Source organism: Ailuropoda melanoleuca, chromosome 12 (assembly GCF_002007445.2).
Source record: "Ailuropoda melanoleuca isolate Jingjing chromosome 12, ASM200744v2, whole genome shotgun sequence".
Classification (NCBI taxonomy): domain Eukaryota; kingdom Metazoa; phylum Chordata; class Mammalia; order Carnivora; family Ursidae; genus Ailuropoda; species Ailuropoda melanoleuca.
The window spans coordinates 8,691,973-8,706,923 of record NC_048229.1 but is presented as its reverse complement, the minus strand read 5'-3'; the positions used below and the strand labels follow the sequence as shown (position 1 = coordinate 8,706,923).

The window sequence follows — 14,951 nt, the reverse complement described above, 5'->3', positions numbered from 1 at the left end:
TTTTTTCACCTGTACTTCCCTCTTACTCATTATCACTTGTTGTCTTTTGAAGGGGATTAAAGTTGTTTTGATTAATGACCAGTGGGTAAAACCATTGGTACAGAGACTTGAGTTTACTATATGGAAGCACTTTTGGTGCATTAGTCAGAGGGGATCATGAATGCTTGGAAGGTTGACAGGGCCTGTTGCTGAAGAAGCTCAAGGAGAGGACTGGAACTGTACTATTCAGTATGGTGGCTACTGTCTGCATATGGCTATTTAAATTTACAATTAAGTTAATTAAAATTAAAATTCAGTCCTCAGTCACAGTAGCCATATTGTGTGTTCAGCTATCACGTGTGCCCCCCAGCTACCGTACTGGGCAACACAGATACAGAACTTTTTTTTTTTAATCATTATAAAAAGTTCTGTTGGATAGCACTGGAGTTGGGCCCTGAAATTCCTTTTTATCTGAGTCCTCTGGAGCTTCTGGTGTGTCTAGGTTGTATCTAATTTTGCATGGCTTCATGTTATGGTCAAGCCCCTTATCCCTTCCTCTAAGTAAAACTTCATTTGAAGAGATTTTTTTTTTTAAAGATTTTATTTATTTGAGAGAGAGAGAGAGAGAATGGGCAACACAAGAGGCAGAGCGAGAGGGAGAAGCAGGCTCCCTGCTGAGCAGGGAGCCCGATGTGGGGCTCAGTCCCAGGACCCTGGGATCATGACCTGAGCTGAAGGCCCATGCTTAACCGGCTGAGCTGCCCAGGTGCCCCAAAGAGATATGTTTTTACAGCTGTAGTTTATGCTGTAGTATGAGGGAAATAATTGTATTAAGCCAACAATTATTAAGCATTTATTTAATGTGTCAGGCATTGTTCTTAAGCCGGGCTGTCTATATGAATATCATTTAATTTTTTATAACCTTACGTGAAAATACTGGTTTTTGTTTTTGTTTCTTTTCTTTTTGAGAAGGTACTATTTTTATCACCATTTTATAAATTTGAGATTGAGACACAAAGAGCTGAAGTTACGAGGTTAAGGTCACAGAGCTAGAAGTGATAGGGTCAGAATTTGAATCCTAGCAGTTTGCGGAGAAGTTAAATTAGTTCTTATGGGGATGGTAGTTGTTTTGAAACATTGATTCTAGATGATTATATGACTGGATTAATCTGACAGTTGTTTTGTGTGAATTTAGAGTTGCCAGTCCACCTTATTTGCTAAAAAGAAAAAAAAAAAACCTAGCTTTACTCGTCTTTTCAGTGAGGAAATAGTTATTCAGTAAGTACTAGTTATAGAATTTCCCTTTCTAATAAAAAAACTGAAATGGGAAGAACAAAATGACTCACCTAAGTGAGTTAACTGTAAGAGCTGGAATTAGATTTCTAGGTTTTAGTTGTCCTTTTTCTTGACAACTATAATTTTTCTGTACCATAAAAAGAAATTAAACTAGTCGATACTTGTCATAATTCACATAAACTGTACTGTATACTTAATTTATTCAACAGTTTAGAATATTTGCTGTGTGCCAGTCTCTGTTAAGCCATGGGCACACAGTGGTGAAGGAGGCAGAAGTGTTTGCCCTTATGGAATTTATATTCTGGGAGTGGGAAGTGGGCAGAGACAGAAAGTAAATAGATGGACGCATAATAGAATTTCAGATATTGAGGTCTATTATGCACTAAATATTAGTTACTAGTAAGTACTAAAACAGGGTGTTATAATGTTGGGGAACTACTTTTGATAATACGGTCAGGCAGGCCTTTCTGAGGAGGGGACATTTAAATTGAGATCTAAATAGCAAGCAGTGGCCATATGAATACCTGAGGAGAAGAGCATTATTACAACTTTGCTGGAAAGGGGTTGGAGGTATGTAGTATTCTTTCTTGCTGTGCCAAAGAATATTAGTTATATCCAGACAATAATTTCTGGTTCTGGAAATCTGGGTCAGTGAAATATTATTTTGATTGTATAAGTGTTACTCAGGCCTGTTGAAATAGTTGTAGAAACTAGCGAATAGGGGCGCCTGGGTGGCTCGGTCGTTGGGCGTCAGCCTTCGGCCCAGGGTGTGATCCCAGAGTCCTGGGATCGAGTCCCACATCAGGCTTCTCCGCTGGGAGCCTGCTTCTTCCTCTCCCACTCCCCCGGCTTGTGTTCCCTCTCTCGCTGGCTGCCTCTCTCTCTGTCAAATAAATAAATAAAATCTTAAAAAAAAAAAAAAAAACTAGCTAATGACATGTATAGATAACGGTGTTGAAAGATGGTTATGAATGAGCAGAATGGTAAAAAAATTAAATAAAAAGTTCTGTAATTATATTGTGGATGGCAATACCAAGAGAAATTGCATACTTTCCCCCTAGAATTTTGAACTGATAAAGGAACGAGTTTTATTCTTAGCTAGATTTTTAAATGTGTTTCAGTTATCAGGAGTGTTCTTGGGGGTTGCCTGGCTGGTTCAGTCAGTAGAGCGTGCAACTCTTGATCTCAGGGTCGTGAGTTCAAGCCCACACTGGGCCTAGAGCTTAGTTATTGGGGGGATAAAAAAGGACATCAGTAAACCAATAGCAAAAAAACCCCAAAAACAAAAACATGAAAAAAAACCCAGAAATATGAAGGGACTATGGATAAATTATAGAAGAGATCTCAGCTATTCCCTAACCCAGGAAACCAAAAGCACTATGACAGAGTACAGTGCTTAAAAACAGAGGGCATACCATACCAAAACCGAAAGGTCTACTCTACTGCCTTTTAGACAGTTTCAAATCCCAGGCCAGCCACTTACAGTGACCTCAGAATGGTTATTTAACCAGTCCCCAATTTTCTTATCTGTAAAGTGTTAATAAGAAAAGTCATAGGGTTAGGGGTGCCTGGGTGGCTCAGGTGGTTGAGCTCAGCTTAGGACATGATCTCAGGGTCGGGAGATGGAGCCCTGCATCAGGTTTCATGCTCGGTGGGGAGCCTGCTTCTTCCTCTCCCTCTGCTGCTCCCCCTGCTTATGCTTGCTCTCTTTCTCTGTCAAATAAATAAATAAAATCGTTAAAAAAAAAATTCTCTATCCCTTTCCCTCTGCCCCTCCCCCCACTTACATGTCTTGCTCTCACTGTCCAAATCTTTAAAAAAAAAAAGTCACAGGGTTGTGAAGATCACAGGGTAATGTACATGTACATACATATACACACACACACACTCTAATTTAGACAAAAGTTACAGTGTACACTTACAAAGTGGGGCTTATTTTATGTCAAACTTCATTTAAGGTGTAAAAGTCTGGCACAGAGGAAGCACTCAAACACTAGGTTGTTTTTTTTTTTTTTAACTTTTTATTTCACAAATATTTATTGAATCAGCAAGATGAATACGGCCTTACCTTCAGGCAGCTTATACTTGAGAGGTTATGTCTAGGACAGAAAGTTTAGAATGTATATTTTCATATGTATGTATTATCTGTTTCCTTTATCACTTGAATAAGGAAAAACATATACAAACAACCCAAGAGCACTCCTTTTCTTTTTTTTTTAAGTAGACTCCATGCCCAACGTGGGGCTCAGTCATTTCCTGATTTTAATCAAGTTCCATTTATATTTTCATCCATTGTTTGTGCTTTTAGAGTCCTATCTAAGAATCCATTGCCAGGATGTCTGGGTGGCTCAGTTGGTTAAGCGACTGCCTTCTACTCAGGTCATGATGGGATCCAGCTCCATGTCACTCCCTGCTCAGCGGAAGAGTCTGCTTCTTCCCCTCCTTCTGTTCATGCACGTGCTCGCTCGCTCTCTCTGGGGCTCTCTCTTTCAAATTAATAAAATCTTTTTTATTTTTATTTATTTTTAAAGATTTTATTTATTTATTTGACAGAGATAGAGACAGCCAGCGAGAGAGGGAACACAAGCAGGGGGAGTGGGAGAGGAAGAAGCAGGCTCCCAGCGGAGGAGCCTGATGGGGGGCTCCATCCCAGAACACCAGGATCACGCCCTGAGCCGAAGGCAGACGCTTAACCGCTGTGCCACCCAGGCGCCCCAATAAAATCTTTTTTAAAAAAGCAAACAAAAACAAAGAATTCCTTGTCAAATCCAAGGTCTTGAAGATTTACCCCTATTTTTTTTCTTCTAAGAGTTTCTGTTGTTTAGCCTTTACATTTAGGTATTTGGCCCATTTTGAATTTTTATATATGGTATAAGGTAGAGGTCCGACTACATTCTTTTGCATATGGATATCTAGTTGTGCCAGCGCTATTTGTTGAAAAGACTATTATTTCCCCAGTAAGTTGTCTTGGCTCTTCTTAAAAATCATTTGACCATAACTAAGAATTTATTTCTGGACTGTGAATGCTGTTTCATTGTTCTTTTATCTGTCCTTATGTCGGCAGCATGCTTTCTTGGTTACTGTAGGTTCCCATATTATTTTTAAAGCAATTCCTGACATGTCATTTCTTCTGTAAATATTTCAGTATATCTCTAAGAGAATGGAAGTTTTAAGAACATTATCACGTGTAGCGACACCTTGGCTGGCTTAGTCAGTAGAGTGTGTGACTCTTAATCTCAGGGCCATGAGTTCAAGCTCCACTTTGGGGGAAGAGATGACTTAAAAGAAAACAAAAAAATAAATAAATAAAAAATAAAAACATTATTACATGTAAAAAATTAAAATTCTCAAGGATTAACGTCCAGCCAATTAAAGTTTTCCCAGTTGTGTGTCTCTTAAAAAATAATCAGCTTTACTACTGAAGTATAACTTACATACAGTAAAATTCACCTATTTTAAGTGCAATATAATGAATTTTTTAAAAAAAAGATTTTATTTATTCATTTGAGGGAGGGACGGAGGGAGACATAGCACAAGCAGGGGGAGCCGCAGAGGGAGAGGGAGAAGCAGACACCCCGATGAGCAGGGAGCCCAACTGGGGGCTCCATCCCAGGACCCTGGCATCATGACCCGAGCCAAAGGCAAACTCTTAACTGTCCGAGCCACCCAGGTGCCCCAATATAAGAATTTTTAACATCAGATTAATTTTGTTATAAAATTCAACCCTTTTTAGGTATATGTGTTAGGGGTTTCTATTTTCTTTGGATCTGCCTTTAGTTTGGGGAGTGGCAGGTTTTTGAAGGTATAGTTTATATGCAGTAAACTCATCCTATTCAATGTAAAGTTCTTTTGAGTTTTAACAAATGTATATAGTCACTCAGTCACTATCACAATTAAGATACCACCCTGTAAAGGTCCCTCTGTACTTTTATAATAACCTTTCTTCTCCCTTAGCCCATGGTAGACATTGATCTGATTCTTTATATATAGATTTGTCTTTCCAGAATGTCATATAAACGGGATCATTTGTGTCTGGCTTCTTTCTTTTAGCACAGTGCTTTTGACATTCATCCGTGTTGTGTGTAGCATGTATCAGTAATTTGTAACTTTATTACTGCGTAGTAGCCCTCTGTTAAGGGTATACTACCACAGTGTGTTTATTCATTATCGTAATAGACTTTTGAACTATTTTCAGTATTTGGCTATGTGAATAAACCAGTTTTGAACGTTCACATTCATTGGTCTTGAGTAATTACCTAGGAGTGGGATTGCTAGGTTGTATTAGTATGTTTAACTTTATTTATTTATTTTTAAAGTATTTTAATTTATTTTTGCAAGAGAACAAGAATGAACCCGGGGGGGGGGGGTTGTCGGGAGGGGCAGAGAGAGAAGCAGATGACTCAGCAGGGAGCCCAGTGCGGGACTCAGTCCGGGGACCCTGGGATCATGACCTGGGCCAAAGGCAGACGCTTCACCAGCTGAGCCACCCAGGCACCCTAGTATGTTTATAAGAAAATGCCAAACTCTTTTTCAGGAAAAGAAATCTAGATTTTATTTTCCACCAGTGGTGTGTGAGAGTTTCAGTTGCTTGGGATCCTTCCTAGTGGTTAGTATTATCAGGCTTTAATTTTACCCACTAAGTCTTAATTTGGTTAAATGACTGTGTAAGTCTTCTGCCCACTTACTGGGCTATTTATCTTCTTTTTTTAAAATTTTATTTTATTTATTTATTTTTAAAGATTTTATTTATTTATTTGACAGAGGTAGAGACAGCTAGCGAGAGAGGGAACACAAGCAGGGGGAGTGGGAGAGGAAGAAGCAGGCTCATAGCAGAGGAGCCTGATGTGGGGCTCGAACCCATAACGCCGGGATCACGCCCTGAGCCGAAGGCAGACGCTCAACTGCTATGCCACCCAGGCGCCCCTGGGCTATTTATCTTCTTAATAAGTTGTAGGAGTTCTTTGTATTTTCTGAGTATAAGTCTATTATCAGACATATATTTTGCAAATATTTCCTTGTCTGTGGGTTGACTTAATTTTCTTAAGTCTTTCGAAGGACAGAATACTTAGAACTTTGATGAAGCCTAATTTGTCAGTTTTTTGCTTTTATGATTTGCATTTTTGTACTATTTGAAATCTTCTAACCAAAGGTTATAAAGATTTTCTTTCCTATTTTCTTTTAAAAGTTCATTTAATCCGTTTGTCATTAGATCATTGATCCATTTTGAGTTGGCTTTGCTAATTTAAGCTCTTATTTCTAGTAGCTTTTTTGCAGATTCTCTTAGGGTTTTTTGCATAAATGATCATGTTGTCTTTATTATTAAAGATGGTTTTCCTTTTTTCTGTCTAATCATGGTGCCTTTTATTTTTTTCTTGCCTTGATATGGCCCAAGTAAGAACCTCCAATTCAAGTGTCTCACCATTTTATTTTTTTATAATTCTAATCAAGATTCTTATGAGAGTCACAAGGTGGTATGTCAAGTCTGTTTTATAATCTACCATTTACCCCTTCATTATTTTATGCTAGGTGCTTTTTATTCAACAATCAATACAAAGTTCCTGACTTTGTGAAACTTGCTTATATATATATATATATATATTTTTTTTTAAGATTTTATTTATTTATTTGACAGCCAGCGAGAGCGGGAACACGAGCAGGGGGAGTGGGAGAGGAAGAAGCAGGCTCACAGTGGAAGAGCCCGATGTGGGGCTCGATCCCGTAACGCCGGGATCACGTCCTGAGCTGAAGGCAGACGCTTAACCGCTGTGCCACCCAGGCGCCCCTGAAACTTGCTTATATTGTCATCAGATTTACATTAGTAAAATACCTTGATTTTTCAAAATTTGGATCCATCTCAGTTCCATTGTAAAGCTTAAAAATAATTAAGAATGAGGACACTTTGATGACATTTTTCAATTGTGTGTCCATTAAACTGCCATGAAAAAAGTAATAAGCTATCAAATTTGTTTTAGAAGTAATGGTTCATGTAAAACAGCAGTCGACTTTATTTTTTAAATTGCAGTTGTTGACATCACAGCCACTTTGTTTTCTGCGCAGAGGTCAGATTTTTCTTGAAATGACCCAGAGAGTTAGTATTTTAGGCATTATGGGCCGTATAACTTCTCTGTTGCATATTCTTCTTGGCTTGTCCCTTCTCTCCTCCTTCCCTTCCTCCCTTCCTCCGTACCTGAAAACATACTTAGAATCTCAACAAAAACAGGTTGTGGGCTACATTTTGCTGACCGTTGATTTACGTAATGATTACTTTGAAATCTTTCTCCATCTTTTTCTTTCTTTTTGACTGGGCTCATTAGTTTATTAGATATTTGTCATATGTGACCTATGGTTTCTCTGTGCTGATTTGGTAGATGGTGCAAAGTTGTATAAGATTCTGTCTACCAGTCTTCGTAGTTCGTAGTTCAGGAGCTTTGGGCCAAGGACATGAATGGATGTTGAAATCCACGAGTTTCTTTGGCCACACCATGGGCCTTTGGAGCTACCTCCATTTCTGGTACCTCTTCTGATTTTCACAGAAGCACTGGCTGCTGATCACACTGTTTTCTCTAGTGTGGGGTTTTTACTCTCTGGAGGAGGCATCATTTTCTGATTTGCACAAAAGCACCATTTGGTCAGGTGATGGCCCTGAGTAGTGGGCATATGATAGGTCACCAATAACTATAATACAAATCTGGTTATGTCAAATTCCAGTCTGGAGAGTTGAGAGCACTGTGTATTTGATTGGGATGGTGTAATCCAAGGAAGGCTTCTTGAAAAGGTGGCATTTGAATTTGAAGGCTGTGTAGGATTGAATTTTTTTATTTTAAGAAATTAAAGACATTTTGGACAACAAAGTAGAAGTTAATAAATCACAGTCCTTTTTTTTTTTTTAAGATTTTATTTATTTGAGAGAGAGTGAGTGAAGAAGAAAGCACAAACGGGGGGAGGGGCAGAGGGAGAAGGAGAAGCAGACTCCCCGCTGAGCAGAGCCCAATGCAGGGCTTGATCCCAGGACTCCGGGATCATGACCTGAGCCGAAGTCAGACACTAAGCGGTCCAGTTGTCCCCAGATCCCTGCTTTCAGTGATAATTGCTGGATCATATGGTAATTCTGTTTAATTTTTTGAGGAACTGCCGTACTATCTTCCACGGTAGCTACACCATTTTACATTCCCACAGGTAGTGCACAAGGGTTCCAGTTTTTCTAATTGGAAAAAAAGTTTCCAGTTTTTTTTGCCAACACTTGTTATTTTTTTGTCTTTTTGATAACAGCTGTTGTAGTGGGGGTGAAGTGGTAGCTCATTGTGGTTTTGATTTGCATTTTTCCTGATGGCTAGTGATGTTGAACATCTTTTCACGTGCTTATTGGCTAATCGTATGACTTCCTTGGAGGAATATTCTTCAAGTCTTTTGTCCATTTTGAATTGGGTTGTGTGTTCTTTGTTACTGAGTTATAGGTGTTTATTCTGAAATGAACCCCTTATCAGATATATGAAATGCACATATCTTCTGTCATTCTAGAAGTGTTGTCTTTTCAGTCTGATAACTCTCTGATAATCTTTTATACAGAAATGTTTAATTTTGATGAAGTCCTTTTTACTGTTTTTTTTTTAATGTTATCTATGCACTTTGGTGTCACAGTTAAGAAATCATTGCCAGATTCAAAGTCATGAAGACTTGTCCCCTATGCTTTAAGAGTTTCGTAGTTTTAGCTCCTAAATTTGCATCTTTGACCCATTTTGAGGTAGTTTTTGTATATGTTATAAGGTGTAAGGGTTCAGCATATATGTGAGGGTTTAATTCTGGGCTCTCTATTCCATTCGATTTTATGTCCTTATGCCAGTACCACAGTATTTTGATTACTGTAACTTTGTAGTAAGTTTTGAAATTGAGAAGCCACACTTTGCTTTTGATTTATGTGTGTCTTTAAATTTATAATTTTCCCTCCCTCTGCACTATTTTTTTTTCTTCTGCCATTTATTTGTTGAAGAAGCTGTCATTTGTTATGTCAAATTTACCACATTCTGGGTTTAACTGATTCGTAACCTCGTGGTATCAGTTCTTCCACACCGTGTTTCCTGTAAACTAGTAGATCTTGATTAAATCCGGGCTCCAATTGCATCGTATCAGAAAGTACTTTTTTTTTTTAACTTAAGGAATTGTAAAAAGCAGGCAGAATGATATATTGAACCCCTACACACCTGTCATCTAATTTCAAGGGTTAGCATGCCAGTCTTATTCATACTCCAACTGTTTCCTCCCTCCTGTGTTACTTTGAAGCAATATAAGCTATTATTTTAAATTTTTCTTTATATTAATTTGGCATTTTGAATCACACCTTAACTTCCTATTCAGTAACAATTGAAAGCATAGAATCCTGGATATGGTTGTTTTGTTAAATCTGATCCATCTAATCATAAGTATATTTAGGACTAGAGGATGATCTTGGCTTTTTTTTTTTTTTTAAGATTTTATTTATTTGACGGAGAGCGAGCACAAACAGGGGGAGTGGGAGAGGGAGAAACAGGCTCTCTGCTCAGCAGGGAGTCCAGTCCAGGGCCTGATCCCAGGATCCTGGGATCATGACCTTAGGCAAAGGCAGACACTTAATTGACTGAGCCACCCAGGTGCCCCTGATCTTAGCTTCTTTGAAATTCAGTTTTTGTTACTATAAGAAACATCAAGATGCTTTGTTCGAAAAAAATTAAAAGTAAAGCATAATCTAAGTGGATCCCAGAATTAAAAAAGAAATGGATTTGTAGCATAAGTTTCAGAAAATGCTACTATGATATGCTAACGTTCCCCTTGGTTATTCAACTCCCTGGTTTGGTCAGTGAAGTCTGTTGTTTCTACGCTCTGTATCACTTTATATCGCTGTGAGTCTTTTATTATTTTTGAATGATTTGTTCTAAGTAAACTGGATTGTCAAAACAATTGTTCTTTATTAGTCAATGATGTAATTGTATAATCAATAAAAAAATAATGTGACTTCTATAAAGGGTCTGTAAATTCTTTTAAATAGCTTTGTGGGGATGCCACATGAATTTAAAGGTACTTAATTGGTAGCAATGGTTTAAGTCTTAACTGTGGCATCTCAGCAACCACTAAGATAATTCTAAGCAGGATTTTTAGCCATCTGGTAGCCTTTGGTTACAGACTACAAATAATTAGAAAAACCCAACAAATTCAAACGATGTTTGAAAAAAATGTTAAATTTTGGTTAGGTTTAATTGTGAAGTTAGTTTATTCCTTGTGATGCAATTTCAGAGAGGCAGAATATAACCTAGAAATGAAAAGCCTAGACTTTGGATCACCTGGTTAAAATACCAACTCTGCTGCTCATTAGCCAGATGATTTTGGTCAAGATATTTAGCTGAGTTTCAGTTTCTTCACCTGTAAAGTTAGGGATGAGAGATTTGACATAGTGCTTACCATGGTATCTGGTGTGTAGTATTATAAATGGTATTATTAGTCCTCTTCCGGGGACTTCAGGAATTTCTCTGTGCTGTGTGAGGCAAAGAGTTACAGAATCAGAATGTTAGAAATGGAAGGACTTTTCAGAGGTGCTTTGGTCTAAGATGTTATTTTCTACGTGAGAGAGAGTGACTTGAGTTGGAGGGCAAACCAGCCCTGTCCTTGAGGTTCTAAGATCAGTGCTATTTTAGTGGGAATTGGCACCATTCATACTAGGAGACGTTTTGGACCTGAATTGTGCTTCTCTTTGAATTTGTGACTTGAGTATTTTGATTACTTTATTAAAATGAGATTTCAAGGGTGGCCTGAGTGGCTCAGTCGATTAAGCCTTGACTCTTGATTTCTGCTCAGGTCATGATCTCAGGGTCATGAGATCCAGCCCTGCGTCAGGCTGCATGCTGAGTGTGGAGCCCGCTTAAGATTCTCTCCCTCTCCCTCTGCCCCTCCCCTGCTCACACTTTCTCTCTCTAAAAAAGAGAAAGATTCCAGTCCTGTTATTCTGGAGTAATTAATGTTTATGAGGAATATAGCATTTTATGTTATTAATGTTTCATCATTTCATAAGGGGCCTAATCTATTCCAGTGGAACAAGCTTTAGGTTGTATTATGCTCTATAACTAAATTCACTTGAGTCCACCTTTCTGGAAATAACATGATGGCTGACTTTGGTGTACTGCATTGTTTCAGAGGTAGGGGATTGGCAGGAAAAGGTACTTGCTATATAGATCCTGACAGAGGTACTTAGAAATGAAAGTGCTTTGAATGATTTAACTTATTTTCAAATGTTTTTCCGCAGTTGTAAACATAGTGTCTATTTTTAGAGGCAAGGGAAAAACATGGAAGGTGGCTTTGATGTCAGTCAATAATATGACAGTTAAATCAGGAGTAGAATTTATGTTTTATTCCTAAGTAGCTTTCTGTAACAGAGCGATAGGTTACTTTGGGAGTAAAGATTATTATGTTTAGTATTGGTTATTTTTTCCAGTAAGCTATTTTTATTTTTACTTTGTTTATTTTATTTTGATCATGTTCACATTCTTTCCTCCTTCCTCCCTCCCATGATCCATACCTATTCTGGGCCTCCGAGCCAACAAAGCACAGAGAGAACCAATTCTTAGGTAACCTTTATACTTAATAATAGATGAGCCCTCCCCACAGATTGCCTATGCTTTATTTGAATGGAATTATAAGATACTTCAAATTTGAAATTTTTTTTAGCTCATTTAGCCTGTTGAACTTAATAAACGTTTAATTTTTTCAGAGGTCGAAACAGCAAAGGATTGCCTCAATCCACGGTGAGTAATTTTAATGTCACTTGTTTGGAAGAATTGGTAACTAAAATGTTATTTCTGAACCATAGACCAAAACCAAGGTGAAAAGAAATCCTTTTTCTTGGGTTTTATATCTCATATAATTTTTATACCTCAGTACTGTTTGGTTTAAAATTATTAGCTATATGTGATGTTTTTTGAGATGATTCTACATATAAAATGTAAAATTATCTGTAAATAGTATTTTTCATGCAAAGTAACGTCATTTGTTGCTTTATAAATGGCTAAAGGCAGATCTAAATGAATAACACCCAAAAAAGAAAGTGGAACACCAACACTGGAGTTTGCAGAGTTCTTCGGGGTTTTGATTTTGAATTAATGCCCTCTTTTAAGTCCTTCCATTTTTCTCCCTTGGAAAGGGCCTTCTTGTTTTAAATTTTAGAACTTTATCAATAAAATTAAACTGGGCATGAAGGACAGTTCCATGTGATGGAAAAAATAAATGATAAAGTGTCATTGATCTTTCAGAATGTGCAATCACTGGACAGATATTCTTATTTCGAATCAGGAGGAGACGTGCTTATGTAGTATGTAATAAGGAGTGGTATGGTTGATGAGACCTAAGAGCACTGTCATTGATTCGTACATGCTAAGAGAATATAGTCAAGGGTCTTTGACAAAGGTGCACACTCCTCCACCCCATTTATTTATTTATTTGTGTACTTAACCCTATTTAGTATACAGGTCCTTGAGTTTTGATGCATACAGTTGTGTAACCACCGCCACAGTCAAGATAATGGGACTGTTCTCTCACCTTGAAAAATCACTCATGCTACTTTGTAGTGATCCCTCCTCTTTCTGCTCCCCGACCTTTGGTCTATTCTCTGTTTCTGTGGTTTTGTCATTCCTCATGTGTGGAAGATCGCTTTTGCTTTTTTGTATCACATGTAGTCAAAACATTGTTAGATGGTATGACTGTTTTCACTGTTGAAAACTTAAGCTTCTATTCTCTAAGGAAACAAAAGATCAAAGTAAACCAAGTCTTTCTTTTTTTTTTTTTTAATTTTATTTTATTATATTATGTTAATCACCATACAGTACATCCCCAGATTCCGATGTAAAGTTTGATGCTTCATTAGTTGCGTATAACAGCCAGTGCACCATGCAATACGTTCCCTCCTTACTACCCATCACCAGTCTATCCCATTCCCCCATCCCCTCCCCTCTGAAGTCTTCATTTTGTTTCTCATAGTCCATAGTCTCTCATGTTTCATTCCCCCTTCTGATTACCCCCCTTTTCTTTATCCCTTTCTTCCCCTACCGATCATCCTAGTTCTTATGTTCCATAGATGAGAGAAATCATATGATAATTGTCTTTCTCTGCTTGACTTATTTCACTTAGCATTATCTCCTCCAGTGCCGTCCATGTTGCAGCAAATAAACCAAGTCTTTCTTTAATGCATGTAAGGTATTATAAACTTAACTAAACATTTTGTAACAAAATAAATCTTAACCTAAATATATAAGAGGATAAATAATGATTGCTAATAATGTTTTTTTCTTACTATTTCAGATTTCTTTTGATGGAATCTATGCAAATATGAGGATGGTTCATATACTTACATCAGTTGTTGTAAGTTACCAGATTATTGGGGAGAAACTGCCTTGGGAGTGCAGTAAAGTAATTTCACGATGTTAAAATGTAGATGAATGATTCTCACAGTAACAATTCTTAGGTCACATTTAATCAGGTTATTTAGAAAAAAATAGATTAGAACTCCATCCAAACTATTGTGACTCACTATAAAAGAATTCTTGTCAACCCTGCTATGTATAAGATAGTAGTAGTAGTTGATAGTCTTTAGTGCATTATTCTGTCACGTAATAAAACCAGAGTCAGAAATATTTAACTTCAGCATTTAAATTCATACTGCAAACTCTGAGCAGGGCTTCCTGAGAAATTTTGAGAATTCATTGTACTGTGAATGTTTTAGAATTTTTTATTGTTCTGTCAGTGAATGCTGAATGAAGCCTGGTGAGCTATATAAAAACTAAAATGAAAACAATTATCCCTCCTGACTGGGTAGCACACTGTTTCTTTGATAATTAATTGTATGTTTTTAGGGATCCAAATGTGAAGTACAAGTGAAAAACGGAGGTATATATGAAGGAGTTTTTAAAACATACAGTCCTAAGGTAATTTTTACTCTTTTCCTTTTTGTTAAATGTAAAACCCCATGAATCATCAACTACTGTATATTTGTATGGCTTCCTGACACTAATAGTGTCTGATTTAGCAATTTATAGTTGTGAGGTGGGCATGTTTGTCACATTTTCATGTTCTTTAAAGCACTTTTTAAAACCACTTTTACGGATTTTGCTCTTCAGTTTCATATACTGAATATTTTATAGACTGGTTTGTATCATTAAACTTGCTCTGTGTGCTTATTAAAATGCCTTGATCGTTTCAAGCATTGGGGGATAGAAGAGGGATTGAGTGGTTCATTATTTTCTTCTTTATCACCATTAATGTACTTAAAACAGACTATGGTAGCAAGGACCAGTTTAGATAAGAGGATTTTTGAATGATGAAATAGATAATAGGCCATATTTCTGAGAAAAAGGTATGATTATAAGGTTCTTTTGAGATAGGTTATTTTTGTCAAAGACATGTAAGAAATAGTACCTTGATGTGCTAAAGAGTCCCTGTCTTATTTTATAAATATTTTGAATATTTACTCATGCTTCTCATTTTAGTGTGATTTGGTACTTGATGCTGCACATGAGAAAAGTATGGAATCCAGTTCGGGGCCAAAACGTGAAGAAATAATGGAGAGTATTTTGTTCAAGTGTTCAGACTTTGTTGTGGTACAGTTTAAAGATATGGACTCCAGTTATGCAAGAAGAGGTGAATTTTGATTTCCTAAATATGCT

General features: G+C 37.2%; 1 protein-coding gene across 7 annotated transcripts in view; it reads left to right on the top strand.

Moving 5' to 3' along the window:
- The window catches only part of ATXN2 (ataxin 2), a 107,576-nt gene that overhangs the window by 18,343 nt on the left and 74,282 nt on the right, over positions 1 to 14,951 (top strand). For all 7 annotated transcript variants that reach the window (XM_034672406.1, XM_034672405.1, XM_034672404.1 and 4 more), the window contains exons 2-5: positions 12,008 to 12,041; positions 13,591 to 13,650; positions 14,142 to 14,213; positions 14,775 to 14,925. In XM_034672406.1, the coding sequence (XP_034528297.1) occupies positions 13,618 to 13,650; positions 14,142 to 14,213; positions 14,775 to 14,925 (256 nt within the window). In that variant the 5' untranslated portion in view covers positions 12,008 to 12,041; positions 13,591 to 13,617. The remainder of the gene's footprint in view (positions 1 to 12,007; positions 12,042 to 13,590; positions 13,651 to 14,141; positions 14,214 to 14,774; positions 14,926 to 14,951) is intronic.